The 26,337-nt window shown below is 43.9% G+C and overlaps 2 protein-coding genes across 2 annotated transcripts; one reads left to right on the top strand and one right to left on the bottom strand.

Annotated features, from left to right (window-relative positions):
* Positions 1-855: 855 nt before the first annotated feature.
* LOC121746736 (probable aquaporin SIP2-1) lies at positions 856-2,985 on the top strand. Its single transcript, XM_042140661.1, has 3 exons — positions 856-1,260; positions 2,250-2,501; positions 2,580-2,985. Exons 1-3 carry the CDS (start codon positions 967-969, stop codon positions 2,787-2,789), a joined length of 756 nt encoding a protein of 251 aa, XP_041996595.1. The 5' UTR covers positions 856-966; the 3' UTR covers positions 2,790-2,985.
* A 62-nt stretch (positions 2,986-3,047) lies between these two features.
* LOC121749452 (magnesium-protoporphyrin IX monomethyl ester [oxidative] cyclase, chloroplastic-like) lies at positions 3,048-18,526 on the bottom strand. The gene is made up of 5 exons (XM_042144023.1): positions 18,077-18,526; positions 4,000-4,064; positions 3,600-3,927; positions 3,413-3,511; positions 3,048-3,335 (listed from the first exon to the last, which is right to left on the bottom strand). Exons 1-5 carry the CDS (start codon positions 18,524-18,526, stop codon positions 3,048-3,050), a joined length of 1,230 nt encoding a protein of 409 aa, XP_041999957.1.
* Positions 18,527-26,337: the final 7,811 nt, after the last annotated feature.

Genomic DNA, 26,337 nt, shown 5'->3' with positions numbered 1-26,337 from the left:
GTACTAAGAGCGAGGAATGAGAGTGAATGGAGCTAGTCCTCATTCACTTTGAAATGGCAGCTCTGCCCCTCTTCAATAGTTAACCGTTTCCTAGCAATCCCTTTTCCTCTCTGCACTCAAACTCTGTGGCATGCATCTTGGCTAGTATTGCACCCTTCTAGTGTCATTTTCACTTGAATCTATTTAAACTCCCTCCTGGCTGATCTGAACCTTAACCTGCACAATTCAGCAACTTTCTTGCACAAAATATTCGTTAAAGCACATCATTCTGACCAGTAACCCAAGTTAAAAACACAATTTATCAATGTGAAAATTTGAAGATATTGTATGTAGTTCTAAAATTAAGAAATAAAATATCTAAAATTTAAAATCATTTTATACAGGAAAATTTAATTACGAGAGTTTATTTTCGAAATCCTTTTTGCCCGAATAGCCTGATGTGTAGCCCAAAACATGTGGATTAAGATTAGGGTTGAAATTTATAGCCTAAAAATTTCACAATCAAAATATCCCACACCCTAATAGCTCAATAACCTGAATAGATTGGCCCAAACCCAAACAGGTTAGCCCAATTACCATCGTTAATCAAGCATTAACATAATATGAATCCAACTATGCACTAACACTATTTTAATTTCCATTAGCTCAGAATAAAAAATATCACTTGTGTTTGTATTTGATTAGAAAATTAATATTAGTCAAATCAATTAACTTCATGCGATTTAATTATTACCAATTAAGTTTCACTCCAACTACTTTTCAGGAAAAAAGTTTTCATGGAATAATTCCAATATTAGAAAATTATATAGGTGTATTTATTATGAACAGTTGAGGATGATTAGTAGATAGGCAGAAAAAAAAATCGGTGGAAGAAAGAAGCCCTTATATCTATCTAAGGCAGAGATTTCCTGGGAAAATAAAATCGTAGACGCCGTGAAATTTGTGTTGTATGCTGGTCTGATTGGAATGGCGGGAGCAAGAGCAGGAGCAGGGCGGCTGCTCGCGGCGGATTTCGCTATTTCGCTAATGTGGGTTGTCTCGAACGAGCTAATCAAGATATTCTCCTTGGATTACGCCGCTACTCAGCTGGAGGCCGACATTCTTAAATGTTCCCTCTCCGTTGCCAACATGTTCGCCTTCGCCTACATGAGCAAGGCCACCCACGGCGGCGCCTACAATCCACTCGCCGTCTTGGCCCCCGCCATTTCCGCTGATTTTTCCAATTTCCTTTTCACTGTTGGCGCCCGAATCCCTGCGCAGGTTCGTCCCCTTTCTCTTGCCCAATTGTTTGCTGGGGAAAAAGGCAATCTTCATTTCGTATTTAACCTTTATGTGTCGATTTTTGCCAAATTTGTATCTATTTTTCTGTTAAATTTTGTGCATTTGCATATTTTGAAGCAGAAAGTGTGGCATTTTCCTCTTCTCTGCTGGTGAGAATTAACTTATTCAGCACCATTGCTTCTTGTGATCTGAAGTATATGCATTAAGTGGTTGTTCGGTTTGTTGGATAAAATAATCATGAGATGTTGTCTATGATTGAGTTGTGAGATTATTTTAGTAGGAGGGATGACTATGACTAATTATCACATGATTAGTGTTGTGAGATTTAATCTCATGAACCAAACACAATCCATATTTAATCTTGAGAAATAATCTTGCAAACCGAATGATATAGGTGATCATATATTAGTGTGGCTTACTTTCTCAGATTGGATTTGGATTTGGATTTGTAGTTGATTATGTCCTTACATTTGCCTTCTTCAGCATAATTTGTTGGTTTTCTGAGTTACTCCAGTAGTTAATGAGGAGGGTGTATGTTTAGTGATTCTGGATGTTTCTACTCTCTATGACGAAAACACACAGTTTCTGTTAGAATTTCAACCATCCCGGGGCTTGGGAAACAATATCTTGTTTAGGTTCATCACCTTCTCATTTGGAGGAAATTTCTAATCTGCATAGGACTAGGAGACACCCGAGAGAGTTGAGGAGAAACCAGCCCTTAGATTGAAGTTTGGTGTTTAGCTTGAACAATAAGGATACTGATATGGATCTGGATATTCTCATAGGTAGATCAAGAATGGTGTCTATCGTGTTACTGTTAAAGCTGATTAAAACAATGAATACAAATGTGTACTCATGATTGACTGACCCTGACCCTTACTCTATCTTTTTATACATGGATATTAATTCGATGGTCAAAGCCTAATATTCTTGCATCTCTGATTATATTTGTTGCGTCTCTTCAAAAGGTGGTTGGGTCAGTTTATGGTGTGAGGCTCATTATGTCGACATTTCCTTGGATAGAACACAAGCCACACTTGAAAGTTGACATTGCAACGGGCGCACTGACAGAAGGTCTCCTGGCGCTTGCCATCGTGACAATCACCCTTGGCCTGGCTAGAGAGGATTTCTTTATGAAAACTTGGATTTCCAGTCTTGCAAAGCTAACTCTCCACGTTCTTGGTGCAGATCTAACCGGTGGATGCATGAACCCAGCTCCTGTAAGCATTTCTTTCCTTCTTCGTCTCATCTCACCCCCACAAGCTGCAGTCAATTCAAATCTATCTTTTCCTTTTCAGGTAATGGGGTGGGCTTTTGCTAATGAGCAACACATCACCAAAGAGCATTTGATTGTTTACTGGCTTGCACCAGTCGAGGCCACTTTGATAGCTGTTTGGTTGTCTAGAATACTTTTTGGAACAAAAAAGGACAAGCCCTCAGCTGTGAAGGAGACATACCCACAGCAGAAGTCGGAAAAATATGTGAAGATGGAGGCATCCCCACAGTAGAAGTCGGAAAAATCAGACTGAAAGTGTCGTTCATCATTTAGTTGTACAGTTAAATATGCAGTATTTGGTCATTATTTGGTATCTATGTCTAGCTTCAGTCATGTAGTTGAGCAAGTCTATGTAAGTAGGAAATCAAGACATTGAGATCCAAGGCATTGTTCAATCCATTTTTACTACATGTAGAGTGCAAGATTCATCCGATGTTTTCCCATGCTTTGTTCATAGCTATTATACAATGATAAGCTGTAGTACTCGACTCTACGGATTAGAAATAAATAAAGAATTAGTAATATGCTGTGGCTCAAACTCAGCAAAGTCCACTGAACCAGATTCAATGGGTTTCATGAGATATGCAGCAAGCAACTCATTAGCTAGAGCTGCAATGAGAGGGATCCTCTTTAGGTTCTTCACCAATGGGATGTCGTCAGTGTCCCCGACCGCCAGAATCTTTGTGTTGATCTCCACCATCCTATCCAATTTCCTCTTGAACTCTGGGTTCTCAACGTCCAATACAGCAGGGAATATCCTTGCAGTCATGCGATTCGTCTGCACAATTGATATAAGATTGAGCCACTCTTGGATAGGAATATGCAAAATTACTACTCCATGAAATAGTCTTTTACCTCAATTATAACATGCATGTCAAATTGCTTTGTGTCAAGACCAATGCCTTCATAGAAAGCCCTTCTTTGGCAATCATTAAGGTACATAGTCACATAAACCTGCAGACATCAACATCAACGAATGTAAGCAAAAATATGGGATGATGCATCACAAGCCTCAAAGAAACAACAAATAAAGTGAGATTACAGAGAGGCAGAAGAAGCGGGACCACAGCTTCGCCTTCCAGTCATTAAGGAACTGCGGCTGAGCCTTCATCAGAGCCGAGAAGAAATCACCATGGCGATTCTCATCCTGGCACCAGTTCTCAAAGTACTTGAAGATGGGGTAGCACTGGTACTCGGGATTCTCCTTGAGATGCCGGTAAATGGTAATGTATCTCCAGTATCCAATCTTCTCAGACAAGTATGTTGCATAGAATATGAACTTAGGCTTGAAGAAAGTGTACTTTCTGGCCTTGGTAAGGAACCCCAAATCCAGAGCCAAATTGAAGTCAGACAAACCTTTGTTCAGAAACCTGGTAAGAAAAGTTCCATAAAACCTTAGTTTCAGCATTCATGGCAGCCATTCAAAAGGGAGTTGAACTTACCCCGCATGGCGGGCTTCGTCTCTGGACATGAGAGAGAAAATCTCAGCAACCACAGGGTTAGTTTTCTGCAAAAGATAGGACATTTGAATAATGAAGCGAGGAAGAGCTGAGTTGGATCGTGTGTGTTTCGTGTGCTTACAGGGAACACTAATACAAGTGCTCGGTCAAGACACCGCGCTTCTTAAATCCACTGGATCACTAGGTCCAGGAACCCAAGGAACACAGAGTGTTGTTGTCGTTGGACACGCTCGACTCTCCTTCAAAAATTAATCCCTCAACCCAAATTACTATTAAATTAGTATAGGGAAGTAAGGTCGATCCCACGAAGATGGATTCGTGAGTAGTGTTTAGAGACTCTGGAAACAAGCGGCTGTTGCCACGCAAAGGGTTGAGGTTTATAACAACTACCACTAGACCTAGGCACGGAATTTAAATGCTAGACCTAAGAAACAGAATACTTGTAAAATCAGACATCAACACCGAAAGAAACAATAGCTCGCTAGACCGTGTAAATGATTAACTAAATATGACTAGGCAGGAAGAATTAAAAAGTGGGGACCAGGACATTCAAATAAGGTAAGTACGGTAAAAGCTGCAACTAACAAACTCATGCAATTTCCTATCCAACTCAGAAACTTAAATGAAGAAAACAGAGCATACTCCTAGATTCGAATAGAATGTAGAAATCGGGACGCCGGAAACTCGCTACGAATCGGAAGTACATCAGATCTACATAAACTGAATGAAATGAAACGAAAACACGTAAGCTAGGCATAAAATTAAATCAACACGACTCAGATTCACGTCGAATGCTTAATCCACTCCGGATCCAAGACATCCGAACTCAACACCCAGCACAATCAACTCCATAGCTCCGATTCTCACAGATCTACTCAAATCAACTCCATATCCCAACAATCACATACAACCCTACGACATCAACAAGTTAAGAACCCGATTCATCCACAAACAAACTCCATTCTCCCAGATCCAACCACAAACCTGCGATAATCTAGAAAACAACCAACTCCAACAATCCAACTCAGAATTCAAGTAATCATAATCGACAAACAAAGATCAACACAGTCGGCATAAACTAAAACGAAACTTGCATAAACACAGAGAATATCCAGAAAACAAAGAGGTCCGAGCCTCGAACAGCGAAGCTCGGCGAATTCAGCAGAAACGTAAACAGAAAATAAATTGTTTCTTCGCCCTCAAGTAGGACGGTGTTACCACCAGATCGAAAATTCTGTAAGCTAGAAGTGAACCCTAAGTATGCCCTGAATTTCCCACGAAGAACCCAAGTGTGTGAAGAAAAGTGAACTAAGCTACAAGCTGTTGGCGAGGTCTCCAACCGAGAAGATCCCTCCAGCGTGCATGCTTCTCTCTTTTATAGACGCGGACATAACCTTCTAGAGTCTTCGTAGAAATCCCTATTCTACCCTTCAACTCCGAGGCTTCCTCCGTCGAGCAATTTTCCGCATAATGTCCACTCTTTCGCCTTCTTCCTAGGTCCACGCAACTGTCTCCCTTCTTTGCTGGTCCTGGCGAAAATCTTCACACACCTGGCTTAAAACGCGTGTTAGACCCAGAAATTTCACGAATTAAAGCCCTAGACCTATGCATGAAATTAGCCTTATCAAACTGCTCACACTTAAACCATGCTTGTCCTCAAGTATGAAAGACAAGAAAATGAAATAAGGCGAATTTCAATGCACGGTTCCCAAGAACGATCCTACAAACAAGATTTAACAAAAACAAAAACCTAGACCTAGAAAACTAACAGACTCAGAAAAGAAAATAACACACAAAGAACACAAAACACAACACATAATCATGCACTAGCTTCAACTTTTAGGCGACTGTCCCCACAAGCTTAAGTCTTCTCCGATCGTCTACAGTCTCCAAATCCTCCTTCTTCCTTCGTCAACCCAAACGGTTCGTCAGTTTGTCAAGAAACCTATGGATTTCCTAGCGGTTAGGTTCGCTCGATCACTCATTCCTCACCAGGAATGTTAGGACCAAAAACGCTCCAAGGTTAAAGTTACACCACTGATGCGTTGGGTTATGAGAGTTTCCCCTTTTTATTATCTCCCCTCTTTTCTGGGTAAGGCAAATATTTCCTAGGTCAGGTAATTTTTACTTCCTGCCCTTATATAATTAAGCTTCTTTTTCTGTTCTTTTATTTTCCCCCTGGACTTCGTCCAGCTTATACCTCCTTCTTTTTTTCCCCTGGACTTCGTCCAGCTTATACCTTCTTTTTTCCTGGACTTCGTCCAGCTTATACCACCAGCTCTGGACTTTGTCCAGCTTATTCCTTCATAACCCATTTTTTCTCCTTTATACTCTACTCCCTAAGCATCAAGTGGCTGCCCATTTTTTACAAGTTAGCTCAAAGTGTAGGCTTATACTCACTTTATAGTAAGGCTGCACAGCTAGGTTATCTAAGGTATCCTCTATCGTCCTCACTTCATCCAAACCGCTTTTAGTTTATTAAGGAAGAGGGCATCAAAGTTGACGTGTATCCTATCTTCAATCGCTCTCACTAAGGGAATATTTCTGCCTTATTGTATCCACTAGCTCATGCAACACGTAACACACAGACAAGACCTAAAAAAAAAACTATAAGACTTACAGTCACAGACTGCACCTATTCCCTCCCCCTCCCACTTCACTCAAGCTTGTCCCCAAGCCATCCTAGTGAAGGGGGGTAAATAGGGAAGTACAAACATGTAAAACAGAAAACCAAACAAATAAACAACGTGCCAAAAACAAACAAACTTCTCACACTTAGACCGTACACCGGGCTAAGTGGGAGAAAGCACAACAACCAAAACCAAACATGCAAAACAGCTCAACCCCTTCTCACACTTAGACCAGAAATTGGGCTAAGTGTGGAAAGTAGCAACACATATGTACAGAGCAAGCATGCTGGCACAGAACATTAAAACAAACAAAAAGCAGAAACAGAAAGCAATAAAAGACGAAAAGTAAAAGTTACTTGGGTTGGGGAAATTAATTCGGGGTCTGGCCCCCTCGGGAGCCAGACTTGGGCGGCACAGCCTGTTGGGTCACTTTAGCTTTCTTTCTTGCCGGTGATTCCGGCTTCTCTTTCCTCTCGTCAGTCTGTCCGGGTACGGTCTTCTTCAAGGTCATGGGTCTAGTAGAGGACGAAGTGATTAGAGGCTTGGTGACTTGTGGCTGCTTCCGGATAGATAGATCTCCTGGACTTGGCGCCTTGGGTCCGCCACTAGGTCCAGGAAGTAATATTGGTGCGTCCGGGAATTTCTCGCACAACCACTTCATCATTGCCATCATTAACGTGACACCCTCCGTCATCTTCTCAGTGCATCGGGTCGACATTGCCACCAGATCAGAAACGCGCCCCTTAAGGGCCACCATTACCTCCCTAACCGTCTGAACCTCCGATCTCATTTCTACCATTCCCGTTCGTACTCCGGCAACTTCCTTCCTTACTCTCTCAGCTTCACCACTGTCTTTTCCTTTACCCGCAGGGCCACAATCCCTTCCATCACTTTTTGAATCTCGGATCTCATCCAACTGACTTCCTTTCTCATTGCATCCACCTCCACAACTGGCTTCCTGGCTTCACCTGCATCAGCAACGTCCTTCACACCCGCCACCTCTTGTTCCTGTTTGATCTAGGCCTCCGATTTACCAACTTCGTAAAAACAGACATCCCTCTTATGCATGATTAGCAGCCCCTTGTTGAAGAAGTACTCCATATTGAAAACCTCGGGGGGTAGACACATCTTCACCTCCCGGCAAGCCTTGTGGATCTTCATAATCACATTGCGCTGCAGATAAGCTCCCAGAAGGTGGCATGTGTATAGATGCCGGGAGGGATTGGCAGTTACTTGGTGGCAGGCTTGAGCTAACCAGTAGCCCAAATGAACACGTACACCCGTGGCCATGCACCAGGTAAAGTATAAGTCGGCGGTTGTCAAGGCGGTGTTGGCTGTGCCCATCAGGTTGTAGCTAATGAAGGTTTGGGCGAACCTCAGAACCCTGTCTTCGATGTGGTGAGCCTTCGAACAACTAGTTTTAAATTGACCCACCCTCGGATGAGTCAAGAACTCCCATGCGCTCTGCGCTTTGAAACCTGGCGTGAGTTTTGGTGGACCAACCATTCTCTCATTCCATAAGCCTTCGTCATCTTCCGTACGCGTTAGCAGACCCATCCGTAGAGTCCACTCCCTGATGCTCATCACATGCTCTTCATTGAAGAGCCGGAAGTTAATGGAATCGGCATCCAAGTCGGTGGTGGATTTAAACTGGAAAGTCGAGAAAAATTCTCGTGCCACGTCTATCGGAACCTCAAGGGTGCTATGCTTTAGCAACCAGTCAAAGCCGATTGCCTCTATATACCCCCGAAACTCGTCATTGCTTGAGATCCCCTTAAGCTCTGCTGAATCGTACTTCTTTCCCGATTTGGCATGTTTCCCCACGGTACTCTTCTCTGCATATATCGCTGTACGTTTTGGGTCATCAAACTTCCCCATCGCATTCAGCAGTTCCTTAATTATCCAGATTTCTTTCGGCTCAAAATTGAGCTCCACTCCTTGATCTTCCTTGGAGTTACTGGACTCATTAGGGCTTTCCGACTCGGCATCGGACGATATTTTAGCAGGTGGAGAGGGAGAATGGTCGGTGGACTTCCCTCTTGCTTTCTTGGTCGAGGAAGGAGCGATCTGCTTCCCCTTCCTCTTCCTCTCGACCGCGCGTCTGCGCTCCTCCTCGTCGTTCTCCCCATCGTCAGGTCTGGGAGAATCTGCCTGCTCAGGTGCTGCGGCCCCTCGACCCAGCATGTCCTCCTCCGTCTGCTGGACGGTTTCATCTATCTCATCAAGCAGACTCCGACGAGCCTGCCTCCTTGCTTCCCTTGCGTTTACCGGTGAATCGGTCCCATCAGGAACATCAGTCAGATCCACCATTAGAGTCATCCCGTCATCGACGGGTTCTTGTGCCTCGCCAGACGCGAGGTCGTCTTCCTTCCCAATCAATGGGGTTGCCCCCTTGATGTAAACAGGGGTCTTTACCCCACCCGGACTTCCCGTAACAAATTGTGCTTCGGTGCCCTCAACCACTCCTGGGGTTTCCCCCGCCGATTGTCTTTCAGAAGTTAGGGCTTCGCCGCCCGTTGGAACATCGCAACCAACAACAGGGGTTTCCCCCTCGACCAACTCCTCCAAAACAGGGGTTTCCCCCTCTGTAAATTCCTACACAACAAGGGTTTCCCCCTCCTCAGTGACAGAACCTAACATAGGCTCACTTACGGCCAACAACTCCAACCCCGCGGTCAGATCTGCTTCTTCTTCGCGAGATTCTGCGGTGGTTTGTTCTTGAACAGTGACGGCTTCTTCTGGTACAGCGGTGGTGGGTTCTGCGGCAGCCACCGGTTTGGGTGTTGAAACCCCTGAAGTTCCCGGTTGTGATACGGCAGATGTAGAAACGGCTGGTGCAGATTTCCCCATTACCGCCGCGAACATGGCAAATGCCTCCATCGCCTTTTCTGGTCCCCCAAATTTTTGTAGTATATCCGCCATAAACGCCGCCGCACTTGAATCGGCAGATCCTGAAGTGTTTCCGGTACTCGGCTTGTTATCCATGAAGAATTCTGTAGAAAATCTTGACAAAAACTAGGACATAAATTTCTTTGATTAGGGTTAGAGAAAGAAACCCTAGAGAGAAGTTTGGGGAATTCTGGATGTCGAGAGAGTGAATAAGGGAAAATGAGAAGAGAACACGGTTATTAACCGATAGGTATGGGAGAGGACGGTTTGCAGGCGGTTGCAGGCATGAGGCTAGCGACTGCACGCCTTCCCATAAAGGTGTCCTTTGAAATTCGAACCGGTGCCAACTCCCTCCAAAACTTTACTTCTCAACTCCTTGCCCTAGCAAATTCCTTCTGCAAAACCGTACTTAGGAAAAAAACATTAAACAAAAACTTGAAACGCCAGACTCCTCGGTTTTAGGGCATGATAGTATCAAAAACATTCCCAAAGAGTCTGGTATTTCGAAAATATTTTTGGAAGATTATTTTTTTTGTTTTGTTTGGGTTTTTCTAGATTTACGAAAAGCGATTAAATATTTACACAATTTATTACGAGTGTTCTCAAGATTCCCCGGGTCAGGGTATAAAAACTTTTCAGTCACTCGACCCAGGAAATCTTTAAGAACACATCCTTTCTAGACCCGTTTGCGGATATCAAGAAGCGCGTGTAGCGGCACTTCGTCCACTACACACATCTCCGAGGCATCCCTAAACACCTTCAGACGATGGCCATTGACAAGGAAAGGAGTAGAGTTTGAAGAACTTCCCTGGATTTCTACTGCTCCATTTGCACGCAGACTCACAACAGTGTATGGCCCAATCCATTTGGACTTTAACTTGCCGGGCATTAACTTGAGCCGGGACTGGAACAGGAGAACCTTCTGCCCAACTTGCAGTTCCTTGGTCCGGAGATTTTTATCATGCCACAATTTGGTCTTTTCCTTGTACCACATTGCTGACTCGTAAGATTCAAGTCACAATTCTTCTAACTCTTGGAGTCACAATTTGGTCTTTTCCTTGTACCACATTGCTGACTCATAAGATTCAAGTCACAATTCTTCTAACTCTTGGAGTTGCAGTTTCCTCTCTCCCTCACAATTCTTCTAACTCTTGGAATTGCAGTTTCCTCTTTCCCTCACAATTCTTCTAACCCTAAACCCTAAAGCTCGAGGACTCATATTAATCTCCTTGACCGCCCAGTACGCCCTGTGCTCAATTTCCACCGGTAGGTGACACATCTTGCCAAATACTAACCTGTAAGGAGACATTCCAATGGGCGTTTTATATGTTGTTCTATATGCCCATAATGCATCATCAATTCTCTTGCTCCAGTCTTTCCTCGACGGATTCACCGTTTTTTCCAAGATCGCTTTGATTTCTCTATTTGATATTTCCGCTTGGCCGTTGGACTGAGGATGATATGGTGTGGAGAGGCGATGGTGAACTCCGTACTTTCTCATTAGAGCTTCAATAGTCCGGTTGCGGAAATGCGTCCCATTGTCAGATATTATAGCTCTGGGTACTCCGTACCTGTTGAAAATGTTAGCTCTAAGGAACTTCGCTACCTCTTTAGCTTCACACGATGCTGTTGCTTTTGCCTCTATCCACTTCGAAACATAATCTACTGCCACAAGTATGTAGGTGTTTCTGTATGAAGACGGAAATGGACCCACGAAGTCCATCTCCCAGACATCGAAGATCTCACATACAATTATTGGAACTTGTGGCATTTCGTCCCTCCTGGAGATTCCCCCGGTCTGTTGACACCTCACACAGTTCTGACAGAATTCAAAAGCATCCTTATTCAACGTGGGCCAGTAAAACCCAATGTCCCACACCTTCCCTGCGGTCTTCCTAGGTCCAAAGTGACCTCCACACGCTAGGGCATGGCAATGGTTCAGCACATCCCTCTGTTCCCACTCTGGGATACACCTTCGGATAACTTGGTCGGCTCCCATTCGCCACAAATACGGGTCATCCCAGAAATAGTACTTGGCCTCACTCTTCAATTTCATCTTCTGGGCCCGGGAGATTTCTTGGGAACTGGGTACCTCTCCAATGACTAAGTAATTTGCCAAGTCAGCGAACCATGGCTCAGTGTTTGTCTGACATTTCCCTTTCTCGGCATCCCCTGGACCTATTAATGCCATGAGCTTTTCCCAATTGATGGGTCTAGGGAGTTCTTCCAGATAATACAAATGCTCCTCGGGGAATGCATCTGGAATTGCTTCCTCGGTCTCTCCTTGAAAGATACGACTTAGGTGGTCAGCCACCTTGTTCTCAGTTCCTTTCTTATCCTTAACTTCCCAATCGAATTCTTGTAAAAGTAATACCCAACGGATTAATCTTGGTTTAGACTCCTTCTTTGCCAGCAAGTACTTAATAGCTGCATGGTCCGTGAAAACGATCACCTTCGACCCCAACAAATACGGGCGAAACTTCTCAAATGAGTATACCACCGCCAGCATTTCTTTTTCGGTGGTGTCATAATTCTTCTGAGCTTGATTCAGTGTTTTGGATGCATAAAAGATCATATAGCTTTTTCCATCAATTCTTTGACCTAGCACTGCTCCCACGACATAGTCGCTTGCGTCACACATAATTTCAAAGGGTAGATTCCAGTTGGGCGCTCTAATAATGGGGGCAGATACTAGTCTATCTTTCAACAACTGAAAAGCCCTTTTGCACTCCTCATCGAACTCAAACTCCACATCGTTATGCAATAAGTGAGTGAGTGGTTGAGCAATCTTTGCGAAATCCTTTATAAACCTCCTATAAAATCCTGCATGCCCTAGGAATCCTCTCACCTCTTTCTGATTCGTCGGGTAAGGCAGTTTCGAGATGACATCGATTTTTGATCTACCTGTATGCCTCTTTCCGATACCACATGCCCTAGGACAATTCCTTCAGGGACCATAAAGTGGCATTTCTCGAAATTCAAAACCAAATGCTTTTCCTGGCACCTCCTCTGCACTATATCCAAACTCGCCAAACACGAGTCAAATGAATTCCCGTACACAGTGAAGTCGTCCATAAAAATCTCGATGCAATCCTCTAGGAGATTCGAGAAAATACTCATCATACACCGCTGGAAAGTCCCTGGCGCATTGCAGAGACCAAACGACATCCTCCTATAAGCGTACGTTCCAAAGGGACACGTGAAAGTTGTCTTCTCTTGATCCTCGGGATCCACATAGATTTGAAAATATCCACTATATCCGTCCAGGAAACAGAAATATTGCTTACCTGCCAGCCTCTCCAACATCTGATCAATAAAAGGTAGCGGGAAGTGATCCTTCTTAGTAGCCTCGTTCAGTTTCCGGTAGTCAATACACATCCTCCACCCAGTAACAAGTCGAGTGAGGACCAACTCATTTTTATCGTTCTTAACTACCTGTATTCCTGACTTCTTTGGTACCATATGTACGGGACTAACCCATTCACTGTCTGGTATGGAATATATGATTCCTAGGGATAGCAGCTTCAATACTTCCTTCAGCACTTCTTCCCTCATGTTCGGATTCAACTTGCGTTGCGGATCCCTACAGGCCTTTGCTCCTTCTTCTAAACGAATGTGATGCATACACATATCTGGACTGATTCCAACCAAGTCAGAGAGCGTCCACCCAATGGCTTTCTTGTTTCTCCTAATTACATTCAGCAGTTCCTCTTCTTGTCCCTCGGTCAAGCTGCTGTTAATAATCACCGGGAAGTTTTCGTTTTCCTCCAGATAAGCATACTTGAGCCCCGATGGAAGTGTTTTCAATTCTTTCTTGGGGATATTTTGTTCCTGGGGCAAAGGATTTTTTTCTGTTGTCATTCCTTTCTTAGACTCAGCAGAACTGTTCATGCTCGCCACATAAGGTGTCTTCCTTGACCTAACTAGCTCCGGACTTGTACAGAATTCCAGAATTGCTTCCGCTAGTTCCTCATCTGATAACTCATTTGTGTTCATTGTTTGACACCAACTGGCTACTTCTCTATCAATGGCATGACCCATCTCAGAATTCTTGATCTGTTCTTGCATTAACTTTGTCTCAAGATATTCCTGGACCAAGGGGTTTATAACATCTATAGCATACAAATTTTCAACGTCAAGAGGTCTTTTCATTGCCTCATCTATGCTGAATGTATATTTCTCCCCATTGTAATCAAGGCAAGTAGTACCGTCAAAAACATCAATGATAGTTTTAGCAGTCCGTAGAAAAGGTCTCCCTAGAAGTACTCCGCCAGACTCTGCAGACTCATTATCACTCATCCTTATCACATGGAAATCAGCTGGGTACAAGAAATCATGTACCTTTACTATCACATTCTCAAGCACACCTTCAGGACAAATGCATGACCTGTCTGCCAATTGGATCACAACTTTCGTGTCCACCATGCCTACCCCTACTAACCTCTTGTATACAGATAGCGGTAACACATTTATCGACGCACCTAAATCACACATAGCATGCTCGATTTTCACGTCACCAATAGAGATGGGTAAGGTAAACATACCTGGATCATTGCATTTTGAAGGCATCCTCCACATTTATCAAAATTTTCCCACTGGGTCTAGCCTTTCCAGCTATAAATTCCTTGATGAACTTGCTAAACACCGGCAATTTCAAGGCCTGCAGGAATGGTAGATTAATGTCTAGTTTCCCAAAAATGTCCATGAAATCCACCGGCTCTTCTTTCTTCTTCTTGGCTTCCCCCCGGCTCGGGAAAGGCTTCAATCGTTTTCCTGCTCCTGTAGAACTGTCAGCTGAGAATTCTCCAGTCTCCTCCCTTTCTGCCTTGTTCTCAAATACTGGCTCTGGATCGAGGAAGAATGGCTCAATTGACTTAGGCAAGGGGTTTCTCCAAATCTCCTATCTTAAGGTCATCCTTGACCAAAGAACTTTCTCCTTCCAAGTCCCCATACCTAGGAATAGTATCTTCTTCCTTACCTTCCTTGGGGCTTATCGCTTCCTTCGTTCTCACCACTGGCCCATCATATGCCTTCCTGGATCTCAAGGTAACCTGACTTATATTCGCCCTATCTGGTGGCCTTACTGAGGCGGGAATCTTTCCCTCGTTTCCTCTCATATCACTCAAAGCAGTGGCTATCTGGGACAATTGTTTAGCCAGCATATCCATGGCTGCCTTTTGCTCCTGTTGAGCATCTTGAAGCTTATGCACTACGTCATTGTTCGATTGCAGGTTGCTTTGCATATGTTGCTGAGAACTGACGAGGTCGTGCACCATATCATCGATACTCTTTGGTGACTTTTGTGGTTGACTGGGCCCTGGCCCTATACTCAGCGTCGGTCTACTCGCTTGATTCTGACGAGCGTTCCCTTGACCGCCTGAAGAGTTGTTGTATTGATTTTCTTGGCCCTGGTAATTATTCTGAAAATTCCTTTGGTGCGGTGGCACATAAGAGTTCCCTTGATTATTCTGATTTCTGTTCCCCCAGCTTGAGTGGTCTCCTTGGTTCCGATTGATCCAGCTGCCCTGCCCCTCTTGATTCCTTCCTGACCAGTTACCTTGCCTTTCGGGCTGAGGTGCAAACTGCTGACTTTGTTGTGGTGCTGGCTGATTCTGCTCATTGTCAGTCCATCTGAAATTCAGATGATTACGCCAAGGTGCATCTCTCTGTCTTCCTGGATTCCAGCTCCCATCAGGATTCCAACTACCCATTGCATTGACCTGGGCCTGATAATCTCCTTCCTGGGTCCCGTAATATTGCTGAATTTGACTATCTCCTGGACCCGGAGATTTCTCCTTCCCTTGCGAAGTCAGTGGATTCGTTTTCTCAATCGCGTTCAAAAGAGCCTTCTCGAGCCTATCAATCTTTGCCTCCACTTTATCATCTTCTTGCTCTCTTACGGCATGCACCGACCCTCTTCTCACAACATTCCTAGGGTTATCGTACGCCTTCTTAGCGTCGATCAATTTTCCCAGAATTTCCCTTGCTTCACTTCCCCTCTTTCTTGTGAAATTCCCCCCACTCGAGGAATTCATTAAATCCTTTGACTCAGGAGTCGCTCCTTCGTAAAACAGAGAGTAGGTCTCTGCCTCTATCATTCAGTGGTTTGGGCATGCATCCAACAACCCCTTAAATCTCGACCAATACTGACTCAAGGATTCGTCGTAATCCTGCTTACACTCTAATATTTCTTTCTTCAGTGCATTCGTCTTGTTGGATGGGAAGAAATAATCTAGGAATTCCAATTTGAAATCCATCCATGTGCGAATAGAATCCGGGGGTAACCTTAATAACCACGTGTTAGCTTCTCCTTTCAAGGTAAACGGAATCGCACGTAGGCGATAATCCTCCTCTGTTGCATCATTCGGCCTCTTTTGAATACCACACAACTTGCTGAATTCATTTAAGAACTCATACGGACACTCATTTCTACGCCCAGAGAACGTCGGCAAGATGCCGAGCACGTTTGTCTTGATCTCAATAGTCCTCTGGCGTGGATTCATCACTATAGCTTGAGCTGGTTCTCCATCTAAATGGGCAGTGAGAGAACCGATCTATGGATCTGGATCTACTACCTGCGCCATGACTATTTCCTCTGCTTCCCCTGTTTCTGACTCCGTTTCTGATTCGGGTGGGGATTCTGGATCTTCGCGTCCTGACGACGTCCAAGATTCGCCGCTAGTTGATTCACTCGGGAACGGATCTGCTGTGGTGAACCCTGATCTGGTGGTCACAGTAGAGGCTGTATCCTTAACCTATCGAGTAAACTGGCCGTACTTCCTCCCAGACGAGTTGCTCCAGTAGGTAGATCCTGAGCCTCTGCTCATAAACTACAAACACAAGAGAAAGAAAACAAATCAAAACTATTTACACCACATACTCTGAACACTAACACTAGGCACGCCATCCATCCCCGGCAACGGGGCCATTTGAAGTGAGGAAGAGCTGAGTTGGATCGTGTGTGTTTCGTGTGCTTACAGGGAACACTAATACAAGTGCTCGGTCAAGACACCGCGCTTCTTAAATCCACTGGATCACTAGGTCCAGGAACCCAAGGAACACAGAGTGTTGTTGTCGTTGGACACGCTCGACTCTCCTTCAAAAATTAATCCCTCAACCCAAATTACTATTAATTTAGTATAGGGAAGTGGGGTCGATCCCACGAAGATGGATTCCTGAGTAGTGTTTAGAGACTCTGGAAACAAGCGGCTGCTGCCACGCAAAGGGTTGAGGTTTATAACAACTACCACTAGACCTAGGCACGGAATTTAAATGCTAGACCTAAGAAACAGAATACTTGTAAAATCAGACATCAACACCGAAAGAAACAATAGCTCGCTAGACCGTGTAAATGATTAACTAAATATGACTAGGCATGAAGAATTAAAAAGTGGGGACCAGGACATTCAAATAAGGTAAGTACGGTAAAAGCTGCAACTAACAAACTCATGCAATTTCCTATCCAACTCAGAAACGTAAATGAAGAAAACAGAGCATACTCCTAGATTCGAACAGAATATAGAAATCGGGACGCCAGAAACTCGCTACGAATCGGAAGTACATCAGATCTATATAAACTGAACGAAATGAAACGAAAACACGTAAGCTAGACATAAAATTAAACCAACACGACTCAGACTCACGTTGAATGCTTAATCCACTCCGGATCCAAGACATCCGAACTCAACACCCAGCACAATCAACTCCATAGCTCCGATTCTCACAGATCTACTCAAATCAACTCCAGATCCCAACAATCACAGACAACCCTACGACATCAACAAGTTAAGAACCCGATTCATCCACAAACAAACTCCATTCTCCCAGATCCAACCACAAACCTGCGATAATCTAGAAAACAACCAACTCCAACAATCCAACTCAGAATTCAAGTAAACATAATCGACAAACAAAGATCAACACAGTCGGCATAAACTAAAACGAAACTTGCATAAACACAGAGAATATCCAGAAAACAAAGAGGTCCGAGCCTCGAACAGCGAAGCTCGGCGAATTCAGCACAAACGTAAACAGAAAATAAATTGTTTCTTCGCCCTCAAGTAGGACGGTGTTACCACCAGATCGAAAAGTGTGTAAGCTAGAAGTGAACCCCAAGTATGCCCTGAATTTCCCACGAAGAACCCAAGTGTGTGAAGAAAAGTGAACTAAGCTACAAGCTGTTGGCGAGGTCTCCAACCGAGAAGATCCCTCCAGCGTGCATGCTTCTCTCTTTTATAGACGCAGACATAACCTTCTAGAGTCTTCGTAGAAATCCCTATTCTACCCTTCAACTCCGAGGCTTCCTCCGTCGAGCAATTTTCCGCATAATGTCCACTCTTTCGCCTTCTTCCTAGGTCCACGCAACTGTCTCCCTTCTTTGCTGGTCCTGGCAAAAATCTTCACACACCTGGCTTAAAACGCGTGTTAGACCCAGAAATTTCACGAATTAAAGCCCTAGACCTATGCATGAAATTAGCCTTATCAAATAACAATGCTATTGTCTAAAAGCAAAGTAATCATAACTTGAAAGAAGAAAAGACCTTAAGCCTGAGGCTGAGCTCCTTGTAGAGAAGGAAACCAGAGAACTCAGCAGTGCAAGAGCGCTCCAAGAATTCGACAAAGATTTTCCTCAAGGGGCCTTGCAGCTTGTCAGCAGCCTCCTTGAATTCCTTATTCCTGACGAAGTGGGTCTGGTAGAAGTCGGTCTTGAACTCCTGCAACAGAGCCTCGAACTCACCCATGTTCAACTTGTTGTTGATCTCGGTGTTGAAAAGCTGCTCCATTTGGTCAAAATCTGTGGTGTAGAACCTCGGCGTCAAAAGAGACTCCTTTATTTCTTGCTTCTGGCTCTTTTTCTTGCTCAGCGGGCTCGCAGTGGACGCCATTTTCACGCTGAAAAATCTTGTCTTGGAACATCTCGAGCAGCCCAATTTTGGGATGGGGAAGTTGAATTTTGAAATGGGTTTTACTAGAGCCATTTCTGCTGCCATTCATTCGCCATGTTGCCATTATAACATAAATTGGAGCGATCCATCATCCGCAACGGTGTCTTATCCGTCTCATCTCTTAACTATTCGTTGGTTTCACTTTACTTTTCACTTCATCTCTTAACTAAGAGACAACAGCTGCAACCCTTGATCTCTTATCCATCTCTTAGTCATCTCATCTCTTAACTATTCATTCAATTTCATTTTTTATTTTTATTTCCAACAAATTCAATTAATAAAAACACACTTCATTAAATAAAATAAAATTACAACTTAAAATCCTAAAAAAATACATAATTAAATTGATGGCAAAATAAATAAAAAAGACATAATTTAAAATACAAATTTATAGAAATTATAAAAACTACTCCGCCAGCGAATCATCCCTCGAAGGCGGTGGCGGTGCACCAATGGAAGCGGAATACCAAGTTGTCCCGCCAGATACTAAATGTCGGCATGATGGGCTTGATATTGGGTCGGCATCATCCGGGAAGTGTCCGCCATCGTGGCGGTGAAGTACATGGACATTAGGGAGGAGGGCGGCCCTTGGGAGCCCGCCTGGCTTGATTCGCCTCGACCCCTCCTCCCTCTAGCCGCCTTCGCCGCCTTGGTCCCTTGCGGCCGACGGCACCCACGGGAGGACCCCCCTGCATCGTCTGTCATGCCCTTAACCTCCTACGAGGCAACCTCTTGTGCGGCGCTGCCTGAACCGCCCCCACTAGACGAGTATTGGTCACCCGCCGTGTGCTTCATGCGTTTCGAGGTTGAGCCAGTGCTGGACTAGACAAGCATACCCACCTTTCGACGTCATTGACGGCCTCCCAACATCGACATGTTTGAATTCATTGCCGTTGTCTTCGAAATAGACTCGCAAAGCCGATCTCAGAATGTCGGCTCCAGTGGCTCCGCTTTGGTAATGAGCCGCTTTATTCTTGTAGATGCCGCAGAATTTTTTAACCTCTCTGTCGACTCAGTCAAAATGACTTCGGAGCATCTTCAATGTGCGGCGGGGGGACCTCTTCGACTTAATCTCGTTGTAGACTTCGGTGACCTTTTCCCAAAAGCACTCCCGAGATTGTTGATTCCCAACGATGGGATCGTACGAGATGCTGATCAGGGCGTTGTACAGAGCCATCATGTCCTTGCGGCTGTACGGATGACGACCTACATCCTCCTCCTCCTCGGCCTCCTCCTCCTCTTCCTCCACGGCGTCGAATGCCCTGGAGCTTCCACCGCCTCATCCTCCTTCCGGATTGGGTTCATCCGGATAATCCTCCCTAATTTAGGATAATCCCTGCGAATAGCTCGGGGCGGAGGGACGAGCGTATGCATCCACATCAAAATGGGGTGGTTGGTACCTTGCTGGCGTCGACGAGCCTTGGGTGCCCGGCGTCGACGAACCGGAACCGAAACCACCCAAGACATTGTACATGCCCCCCAGTCACCAAATGCGTTGATGTCAAAACTGTCGGAGCCGCCAGAGTTTCCGTCGCCGGACATTTTGTGATGAAAGTTGGAGAGGTTAAATGAAAATTGGAGAGGAAATGGAGATGATTTGGGAATAATAGATGTGTGTTTGTGTGTATAATGTGGATGAAATAAGAGTATTTATAGAGTAAAAAGAAAAAATAAATAAATAAACGGTTGAAAACGGTAACATTACCGTTTGAATTCTTAATTATTTTTTTTATTAAATGCGAATTTAAAAAAAATGATTTATTGCGTTAGCGTGACGAAGCTCACTCGCGGCGCGCGGGCGCGTGGCGAGCTGGCGCACCCGCCGTCTCGGTGGGACGGGCGTCTCGGCGAGACCGGGACGAGACCGGACGCTGCAACGCGTCTCGCTGTCGTCTCGTCTCGGAGGGACGAGATACGAGACACCCGCGCGACGCGTTGCGGGTTCTTGTGGTGAATCCAACCCGAAATTCGCAAGTCGGCACGAATAACCCGATAATATTATTATAAGGTTAGGGCTATATTTTTGCAATCCAAATGTAAACGTGCTATATGGGCCAGACCGAGTGGGTTGGCAGGTTAGGCTGGCTGATAAAATAGGGTTGTGGGTCAGTCTGACGAGTTACACTTTTCAATTAAAATAATACTCTCCCAGTTGCACTCAAGATGTTCATCTTTCCTTATTAGTTTGTCCTACTCAAGATGTCTTATTTCTATATTTGAAAATAAATCCTTTTCTCCCTTTTCTTATTAATATATTCAACTACTTTTTCCTCTCTACTTACTCCATTTAACTAATCCTTCTACAATCTTGTGTCATTCAAGAATGTGGACATCTTGAGTGAGACGAGAGAGTAATGAATTTAAGAATTGTTTGAATTCTAGATTCTGCTTTCAAAATTTCATTTGTTATTGCTTTCACAAATTTTATATATGTAACATTTTAATATAAATTATTTTTAGAAATCTTAATAAGACAAAAAAATCCAATTATATGCTAAACACTTTTGTTCTTTGAAAATATGTAACTATATTTTTAATAATACATTACTTTTAAAATTATTCTTTTCTAAAGGTTATGAGAATATATTTAAAAAATATTATTATTATTTTATAAACACATACTTTTTTATTATTTTATACTCCCTTCGTACCACGTTATTCACTTTTTTCTTTTTCGGCTCGTTCTAAACTATTTGCAATATATATATATATATATTTTAAGTAACAATTATCGTATTTAATTATAATATTAGAGTTAATTAAGTTTCTCTTATTAAGTGTTCTTTTATTACACTTAGATTATTAATTTAATTACTCTAATTACTCAATTCTTAATTTACGATCCAAAAAGAAAATGTCTGAGTAGCATTGAATGAAGGGAGTACAATAATCAAGTGTTATCATTATAATAATTATATTTTTTACAAAATAAAGAAGATTAAGTAGTTCAATTACTTTATTATGTGCAGCAGTGGAAATGAATTCTACGTTTTAATGAAACAAAAACTAGAACGAATCAATTTTCTTTGGCCCAATTAGCCCGGCGATTTAGCCCGAAACTTGAAAATTAGGGTTAGGGTCAAAAAAATTATAACCCGAAAAAAACACAACCCGAATAGCCATTATAACCCGGAAAAAACACAACCCGAATAGCCGGCACCGAATAACCCAACAACTCAAGCGGGGCGGCACGATTGACATACCTAGTTAAACCTATCTTTATTTATCTAATGTTACAATAAACGCCAATTCCTCTATTATTAATTAAACTACATAGTTTAATACTCCCTCCGTCAATATAAAAGTATGAACTATTTCCTTATTAGTTCGTCCTGAAAAGTATGAAATTTCTAATTTAAGAATAGTTAAACAATATATTATCTGTACACATCATTTTATTTACAACTTATACCATTACATTACACTACTAATGATGTGGAGCCACTCTCCACTAACACTACTTACATTACTTTTTTTCTCAATTTCTCCTATCTTATCAATTATACATTAAAATTAAATGTCGAATCAAATGTTCATACTTTTCAGGATAAAAAGGAGTATAATAATATCACACTTTTCATTCCTTTCTTACACAACCTATAATGTATTTATATATGAAATTATATTAAAATGACAATACTTTTTAAGATGACTGCTTACCACCAATAACAGCACTTGTTACTAGGATTGAATGGTGATTTCGTGGCAGGCTTTGTTTTATTAAAAAATTTTAAAAATCGCGTAAGGATAGAGAAGTAATTCATATTTCACGATGTTGTTCTCTCAACCGTGAATCACGTAATTTCCTTTCTCTCTTTCTTCAATTTCAGTCACAAATTCTTCTTCTCTCTTTCCTCAATTTCGTTCACAGATTCACGCGATCTTAGTCTCAGTACTTTCTCTTTGATTCTCTCTTTTCTCTCTGTAATTTTTCTATTCACAAATCAAAGAGAAAAAATTCAGAAAATCGTGAAGATTTTGCCGCTGCCGTGCAGAAAGAATTTGTCGCTGACGTGCAGACTACTGAAAATTTTTAATTGAAATTCCTGCTTGGGTTTTAAGAGCATGCACAACGGTGGACGCCGGCCCCGCGTCCGTCCGCGCCGCTGGCAAGGACGAGGCTCGTCGCCGCTGCGCTCGCGTTGCTTGATGCATCGAGCAGCGCCGTGCCAGCGAGCAGGCGCCGTTGCCTTTGAATTTTTTTATTTAAAATTCGTTATTTAATTTTTAAAAATGATAAAAAATAAAAAAATATATTTTCCAAATCACAAAAATATGGTCGTTTTTTTGCCCGTTTTTCTGAATTTTTTTTTATTTTTTTGATTTTTTCCCCAAAATCATCTATAAATACACACATTCATCATCCATTTATCACTTCAAATCATCTCTCATTCATCTCTCATTCATAATTCTCATACAAATTATCAACACATTCATCCCTCATTCAAAACCTCAAATGGATTTCACCCATCTTATGGCGAAAGCGGAGCGCGAAGAACAAGAATACTACGAACAATATCGGGCCACTTACGAAGCATATGTCGCGGCGAATACCCCCGCTCCTCCTCCTCAACGAACTAGATCAATTCGTCGCTACATCCATCGTGACCGGGAGGGAGCTCACGAAAGGCTCGTTGCCGACTATTTTGCCGACCAGCCGCGGTTTCTGGCAGAGTACTTCAGGCGCCGTTTTCGCATGTCAAAGCGCCTGTTCATGCGAATTGTCAACACATTGTCCGCACGTGTTGAATTCTTCCAAACAGGTCCAGATGCAGCCGGCCGGCAAAGTATCACGCCGTTGCAGAAGTGTACGTGTGCCATCCGACAACTCGCTACTGGGCAAACGACCAACCTCTTCGACGAGTATTTGCATGTCGGTGAGTTCACTGGAATCCTTTGTCTAAAGAATTTTTGCGAGGGCGTTCGTTCAGCTTTCGGTGATGAATTCCTTCGGGTACCCACCACCGATGATCGCCAACGGTTGCTTCGTCTTCACGAATCAGTCCATGGCTTTCCCGGAATGCTTGGCAGCATTGACTGCATGCATTGGAGGTGGAAGAATTGCCCGACTGCTTGGAGGGGGCAACACTTAAGCGGTCACAAAGGTGGCGGCCCAACACTTATCCTTGAGGCGGTCGCCGACTACCGCCTATGGATTTGGCATGCATATTTCGGCGTTGCCGGATCCAACAACGACTTGAACGTGCTCTATTCTTCACCACTCTTCAATGATGTGATGAATGGTGTAGCACCGGCGATCGACTTCACCGTCAACGGAACTACATACCACATGGGTTACTATCTCGCCGATGGTATCTACCCAAGGTGGTCGACTTTCGTGAAGACGCTCAGCAACCCGCACGACCCGAGACGGGTTCTTTTTGCGCAGCGTCAAGAGTCCGCGCGGAGAGACGTCGACAGAGCCTTCGGGGTCCTTCAAGCCCGATTCAACATTGTGAAGGCCCCGGCTCGGCTGTGGTACGTGAATAATATCACCGACATCATGTTCACGTGTATTATCTTACACAACATGATCATAGCCGACGAAGGACCGAGGGCGACTAGCTTCTACGACGAGGATGAAGCCGAAAGCTCAACCGCGAGGTCTCCCCACGCCGAGGTGCGCATACGACGGTTGGCCAGAGGATCGATACAAGGCACACAATGCGCGATACCCGAACCCACATTCAGCTACAAGAAGACCTAATCAAACACATGTGGGCGAAATTCGGCAACGAGTAGTGGTTTTTTTAATGTTAGGATTTTAATTATGTAATTTTTAATTTTTAGGATTTTAATTATGTCTTTTTAAATTTATTTGTAATTTGTAATGTTATTTCGGTTTTTTTAATGAATTTTCATATTATGGAAATGTTTTTGTTTAATTGAATTTTAAATTGAATTGTGCTCGTCCTTGCGGAAGAGCACTGTGGGTGTTGTGCTCTTGCCAGAGAGCAGGCAAGAATAGTGGCGCCGGGCTTACAACCGTGCTCACTGGCAAGAGCACGGTTGTGGATGCTCTAACTTTCTTGCCTAATATATTTCTTTTAAAAGAAGAATAAGGCCACCCGCAACGCGTCACGCGGGTGGCTCGTTACCCGTCACGCTGGGACGAGACGGCGGCGAGACGCGTTGCAGCGTCCCGTCTCGTCCCCAGCCCGCCGAGCGTCTCGACCCACTGAGATGGATGGCGAGCCGTCTCGCCACGCGCCAGCGCAACGTGGCGCACTCCGGAGCCACGCGTGACGCCCACTCGTTGGCCCGCGAGTGGGCATCGTCACGCTGACGTAATAAATCATTTTTTAAAATTCGAATTTAAAAAAATCAAAAATAAAAAACGGTAATATTACCAATGATATTACCGTTTTTCTTTTTATTATTATTTTTTATTTTATTTTTTTACTCTATAAATACTCCTAATTCATCCTAATTTCACACACAAATACACATCTATTTTTCCCAAATCATCTCCATTTCCTCTCCAATTTTCATCTAACCTCTTATCACAAAATGTCCGGCGACGGAAACTCTGGCCGTGGCGGCTCCGGCGGGTTTGACATCAACGCGTTCGGCGACTGGAGGGGCATGTACAATGTCCTGGGTGGTGGTTCCGGTTCGTCGACGCCGGGCACCAAGGGTTCGTCGACGTCGGGGGTACCAACCAGCCCATTTTGATGTGGATGCATACTCCCGTCCCTCCGCCCCGAGGTATTTGCAAGGATTATCCCAGATTCGGGAGGATTATTGGGTTGAACCCACTCCAGAAGGAGGACGAGGAGCAGCCCCAAGGAAACGCTGGCTGTGTACAACGCCTGGATCAGCGTCTCGTACGATCCCATCGTCGGGAATCAACAATCTCGTAAGTACTTCTAGGAAAAGGTCACTGAGGCCTACCACGAGATTAAGCCGAAGGGGTCCCGCCGCCGCACATTTAAGATGCTCCGCGCTCACTTTGACCGAGTCGACAGAGAGGTCAAAATATTCTGTGCCATCTACAAAAGTGAAGCGGCTCATTACCAAAGCGGAGCCACGGGAGCCGATATTCTGAGGTCAGCTTTGGGAGGTCGTCAAAGACGAGGAAAGGTGGGCCGGCGGTGTCCGGTCCAGCTCGAGCTCGAGCTCGAAGCGCACGAAGCACACAGCCGGTGGCCAATACTCGTCTAGTGAGGGCGGTTCGGGCAGAGCTGCACAAGAGTTTGCCTCGTAGGAGGTTGAGGGCACAGCAGAAGATGCCCGGGGGTCCTCCCGTTGGCGCCGTCGGCCGCAAGGGAGAAATGCGGTGAAGGCGGCTAGAGGGAGGAGGGGCCGAGCCGAATAAAGCCAGGCGGGCTCGGGGGCATCCCCGAACTCCCTAATGTCCATGTACATGACCGCCACAATGGCGGACACTTCCCGCATGATGCCTCCCCAATACCAAGCCTATCTTGCCGGAATTGAGTTTATGGCAACAGAACGTGGTATTCCGCCTCCAGGTGGCTTGAGTGCGCCTCCACCGCCTTTGGGGGATGATTCGCCGGCGGAGTAGTTTTTTTTATTTTCTATAAAATTGTATTTTAAATTATGTAATTTTTATTTTTTTTAGGATTTTAATTATTATTTTTTTTTGAATTTTAAGTTGTTTTTTTATTTTATGTTGTAATTTTATTTTATTTAATGAAGTGTGTTTTTATTAATTGAATTTGTTGGAAATAAAAATAAAAAATGAAATGGAATGAATAGTAATTTAAGAGACGGTTAAAGGACGGATAAGAGATGGAGGATTGCAGGTTCCGTCCCTTAGTTAAGAGATGGAGTAAAAAAGTACAGTGAGACCCAAGAATAGTAATTTAAGAGATGGTTAAGGGACGGATAAGAGA

This window comes from Salvia splendens, chromosome 9 (genome assembly GCF_004379255.2).
Source record: "Salvia splendens isolate huo1 chromosome 9, SspV2, whole genome shotgun sequence".
NCBI lineage: Eukaryota > Viridiplantae > Streptophyta > Magnoliopsida > Lamiales > Lamiaceae > Salvia > Salvia splendens.
This window is presented reverse-complemented; position numbering and strand designations above follow the sequence as displayed.